General features: G+C 38.0%; 1 protein-coding gene across 1 annotated transcript; it reads left to right on the top strand.

Annotated features, from left to right (window-relative positions):
* Positions 1–205: 205 nt before the first annotated feature.
* Positions 206–3,274, top strand: LOC116141411 (BTB/POZ domain-containing protein At1g63850-like). The gene is made up of 2 exons (XM_031426925.1): positions 206–1,498; positions 2,977–3,274. The coding sequence occupies exons 1-2, from the start codon at positions 368–370 to the stop codon at positions 3,253–3,255; spliced, it is 1,410 nt and encodes a 469-aa protein (XP_031282785.1). The 5' UTR covers positions 206–367; the 3' UTR covers positions 3,256–3,274.
* Positions 3,275–5,125: the final 1,851 nt, after the last annotated feature.

Below are 5,125 nucleotides of genomic sequence, written 5' to 3' on the forward strand. Positions count from 1 at the left end.
GATCTAAGGGGGAATGAAAAACCCGGCCCGGCCCGGCCCTAATTGGGAGCATATGTTAAATCTAATTCATAAACAGGGTTATTACTATTAATTAATCATGATTAAATAATATATATATAAAAAAAAAAAGAGTATTGGATAAGCACTGAATTGTAAGATAAAAGTGAAAGCGCCAGTCCGTAAATACCTGCCCATCTAGCGTCTTCAGCAACTTCTTTAGACGCCCAGCGGCCACATAGATTCACCTACTCGCTTGTTGGTATAGCCACGTGTCCTCTGCAAATCCTCTACTCAATAATAAAACCGTACCCATTCCCTTCCCCGGTTTTTTCGTTTGCCACCCACAACATCGATTCAATCCTAACAAATGATCCCGACAAACGCCAAAAAACGAAAGCGCGTGCCTTACCACACTACCTCCACGCGCCACGCTGTCGACACGACCCGTTCGGAATCCACTATGAAACTCCGACGTATCAAATCCATTTCCTCATTCAACGACGACTCCACCGCCGACGTCATCCTCCGCCTGTACGTGGATTCGTCTTCCCCTTTCGTCGCCGAATCCTCCGCCGAAGACGAGGTCCAGATCTATCTCCACTCCGACGTCCTCCGCCGCTCCAAATACTTCGCCGCTTTCCTCTCCGATCGCTGGCAAAACTCTAGTCCTAACAACAATGACATTGTCTCCGATAGCGACAAGAAAGTCATCCGTCTCAATTTTGGCGTGTCAAGTACCAAGCCAAGCTCAATCTCCGATCACGAGACAGTCATGCAGCTTCTTTACACAGACGATTTCTCTTCGGTTATAAACAGTGTCACCGTAGCTCTCGATTTACTCCTGGTCGCTTTACAATTACTCTTCGAAGATTGTGTAAAAGCGTGCATTAAATTTATCGAAGCAGTACCGTGGACCGAAGAGGAAGAAAAGAGAGTTATCGAGATAATTCCTTTATTACGGGAAGAAGAATCCAGAGAACTCTTATCTAGGGTTTATTCGCACGATGATTCGTGCGAAGAAATGCTTCACGGACTTATTACGTCAGCAATTCACAACCATCCAAACATGGCCTTCGTGAAGGCGTTTGTGGCGAAGCTGCTGAGGGAGTTCGCTTCGAGGGAGTCGGCGAGACGTGTTTTAGAGAGGGCGTTTGAGGAGAGTTTGAAGGTGGTGAAAGAGAGTTTGGAGGAGTACTCGAGTCCCGATTTTAGAGGGGATACGAATGAGACGGAGGCAATACAGAGGTTGAATTTGCATACGGCGATGACGAATGGGCGGCATTTGGTGTGGTTGGTGGAGAGGATGATAGAGTTGAGAGTGGCGGATAGTGCAGTGAAAGAGTGGAGCGAGCAGGCGGAGTTCACAGCGGATTTGCAGCGGGCGTTTCGGGATGATGCGTGGAGGAACATTGTCCCTGGTTTGCCATCTGTTGTGATGAGGTGTACTTGTAAGCTTGCCAATGGGATCGCTGGGGGCACCATTTTGGCTGCTAGACAGGTATGGATTTGAGACTTTTGCAGAGTTTTATTCTAGATTGACATTTAATCAAACAGTTGCTTGGTGGAAAGTAATATAGATTTATATCTAGTGTTATTTGGTGATTTATCTTTCTATGCCTGCTTTATATAGTTAATCCTATGTTATGGAATTTGGACTGAAATTTTTTCCAATTTGATTTTGTATAAAATGGTATAATGTTTCACGTTGATGACTTATGTTATGGCACTATTGGTTAAAATTTGAATTTGCAAATGCTACTGTTGGATATTATTTCTGAGATTTGTCAGTCTTTTTTTTTCCCCTTAACATTCCCTACTTCTGTAGTATTAGCGTTTGTTTATTTTTTGAAGATCTATCCATGATTATCTGTAAGTTTTAAAATTGCATGGTAAAGCCAGGTTTAGCTGTTAATTTATGAAGTTGGAAGTCCCCATGGAGGGTAGTGTTAGTTTTACATGAAATCGTTGGTCTCTCTTTTCTTGTCTCCCTGGTTTCAACCATCTTCTTTGCATTTTCTGGTTCTTTTGAGGGACTTGAGTTGCGTTCAACAAATCTAAGTTACTGTCCATGTATGATTATATTGTTTACATGGATGCTTGCTTGAAGATTTATGGTGGTGGCTGTTAAGACATTTTATTTTTTCTTTTCGGAAGAAAATCTCCTTTCACTCGTGTCTTGTCATGACAACTCCGTATGCAGTGAATGCAAGGTCCTGCTTTCCCCTGATGATATCTTTGCCATCTTTTTGACTTGGATAGAATATATATATATATATATATATATATATATATATTTGATCAGCATAGTGGGAGGATTTTCTTGATGGGTCTTAGGGTGTTGTGCCTATGGTTTAAGTTGGATGATCGGCATATCAATTCTTCATCCATCATTAGATGTGACATTTACATGTAAAAAGTTATTCATTATAATAGGAGGTTATATGCTTAACTCAGGAAAAATTATTCATCAAAGGAGTAGTTTACATGGCAGCTATTGTCTGTGATTGATGGTTTCTGAACTGTGTTTAGAGGAACGAGGAAAAGGCTATGATATAATGAAGGAAGATCAGAAAAATTAGAAGAGGCTTTCAAGAAGCTATTTCCGCACATCAACTGTGGGAGACTTTCTAATTAATCTCATATTCACTTTCACAAGTCCAACCATCCATTTTTAGTTTCTCATAAGAACCATTATTATTGATTGGAAAAATGTTTGGGACATCCCCGATTTTAATATTTGGAAGTTTTCTCATGGCTACGGAGGTTTAACAAAGTTCTGACTTCAGTTGGAGACCTTAGTTTCTTGCTATCCTTGTTATTAGATAAATTTTTTTTGCCTCGACCAACTCCTATTGCGTTGTTTTAAAGTCTTCTGTGTAACTGCTAGTTGACTTTGAAGAAATGAGATCTTGGTTGTTTAATGTCATGTCAAAGGGTTTAAATAAACTAAGAAACTGTATTTTTTTCATGTTCCAGGTTAGGATGAAGCTTGTAAAAGATTGGCTTCCTGTTCTAATTGTTTGCAAAGACAATGTGTCGCCTTTGGTGCCCAGTCAGAAAGTACTCTACCTGGAGCTTGAAGAAACATTCCTTAGAATCATATCCACTCTGCCCATGTCAGATGCGCAAGAGTTGTTGCAACAGTGCCTCAGTTTCTCCACGAAAAATGTCGAAGATTGTCCTCACTTAATCACAGCCTTCAACACCTGGTTCCGCCGAGCAACTCGGCCCTCACTAACAGATGACCGTAGTTAGAATTAGATGCATTCCTTCTGCAGCGTTTGTTTTAGAGGTATAGTTTTTCACTGTCTTATATTGTGCATAAACAATGGTATGTGACTGTATATAATAAGAATACCGATCTTTCCATGTTTGTAACAGAAGCAAATCTGAATGCTTTTGATGTTGTTCCTTTGTAAATTTGTTTGCGTCATGGGACTAACTCAACCAGATTGTAGAAGATAAAGACATTACTGTCTAGGTGTAATTTGTAAAGTGGCCTATTTATTTGGGCTTTCAATCTTTGCAATGTTACTGTTTATACAAAAAACAATTGTAATGTCCTCTATTCATCTCGTACAGTAAGGTTTGGATGATTATGATTTATCTTTACTTGGTTGGTAGGCTTGAATTTGTCACTTATTTAATACAAATAGTGGGGTTTGAGCATTCAAATTCAAGATATTAGCCTTTGGAGATGAGTCAAGAGTATAATTTAAGATGGGTAGAAGATAAATCCTTATTTTCAAAATGCTACTTTCACGCTAGACGTTTATATTCTGTTAATATCCAAAATACATTTTACTTTCTTAATTGGTGTTCGGCGCATTATCTAAAGCGCACGAAAAATATATTAGCTTACCATCTACTTGAATTACTTCACAATCCGAAAAATACATACGAATTACTTCTCCAGAGAGTGGAAGAAAATCGATGGTTGGAAGAGTATAACTAGACCATGTAGACACAACCGGCTATCCTCCTTGCTCTGAAAAGAAAGAGAATGTTGAAAACATGCTGGAAATTATACTCTAAATTCTTATGCTTTTAAACCAAGACAAACCTGAAAATATATTTTAAAAAAGTTGGATGACTCACCTTATAGAGAGCAGCACTAGCTTTAACTGTCTAATGTCTTCTTCTTGGATGATTTATGTTCACTCTTCTCATAGTTTTTAACCTTACAATTTCAACCATCGTTACAAACCATAGTAGTTTTCCTGTTGTGAATACAATATAAAAATTAGGGGTGAATGGTTTCGGATACTTGCTGAAATTGTCATGAATCGGCCGATTCTTGGAACTGGAACCTAAAATACAAGTTCCGTTCCAGTCCTTGGTGCATAGGAGAATTAAATTACCCCCTATTATTTAAAAATGACAAATATACCCTAATAAAATACAAAGACACCCCTGGTAGTTTACAAAATTCACACATACACCCTACAGTTTGCTTAAAAAAATCACATTTGCTACAACTATTGTTCCCAAACTGAAAATTATAAATAACATTCATCATTTCAAATAACATAAGTTACATAATAACAAAATAGTAAAATGCAATCATTAAAACATCATGTCTCATGCTCCAAATTTGTTGTGGATATTCCTTCGTCAAGTCCAATCATTTCTACAAAATAAACATAAGAAAGTTAATTAATAGCTTAAAAAGTAAAATCATTGAATAAAATTATTTACCAATCGGACGGTCGATGGAAAGTTAACGACATGAATCGAGAACAAATCGTATACTGGACAGGGGGTGGAGATGTGAGCTTGACTTTTTTTTTTTTTTTTTTTTTCCCTTTTTTTTCCCCAATTTGAGATTTCAATTCCTTATATGTCAAATAATATTTGATATGAAAATTAAAAAACACACCCCATTGAGCCAGCTCTGGTTCTAGTTCTACCTGTTACCTATGCCCATCCCTACAATATATCCCATAGACAAGCCTATTACCAATCCACATTCGTAACCCATCAAAGCAATTTTCCTGTCGAACCAACAAGAAGCATCCGATAATTTTCATTCTTGGGTTGTAATATGTTTGTATATAATTTTTTTTTCCCNACAAATAGTGGGGTTTGAGCATTCAAATTCAAGATATTAGCCTTTGGAGATGAG

Source organism: Pistacia vera, unplaced genomic scaffold (assembly GCF_008641045.1).
Source record: "Pistacia vera cultivar Batoury unplaced genomic scaffold, PisVer_v2 Contig398, whole genome shotgun sequence".
Taxonomy (NCBI): Eukaryota; Viridiplantae; Streptophyta; class Magnoliopsida; order Sapindales; family Anacardiaceae; genus Pistacia; species Pistacia vera.

Coding starts and splice junctions, on each gene's coding strand:
- LOC116141411 (XM_031426925.1), top strand. CDS start 368: ATGATCCCGACAAACGCCAAAAAACGAAAGCGCGTGCCTTACCACACT. Junction 1,499..2,976: donor CCATTTTGGCTGCTAGACAG/GTATGGATTTGA, acceptor TTCATGTTCCAG/GTTAGGATGAAGCTTGTAAA.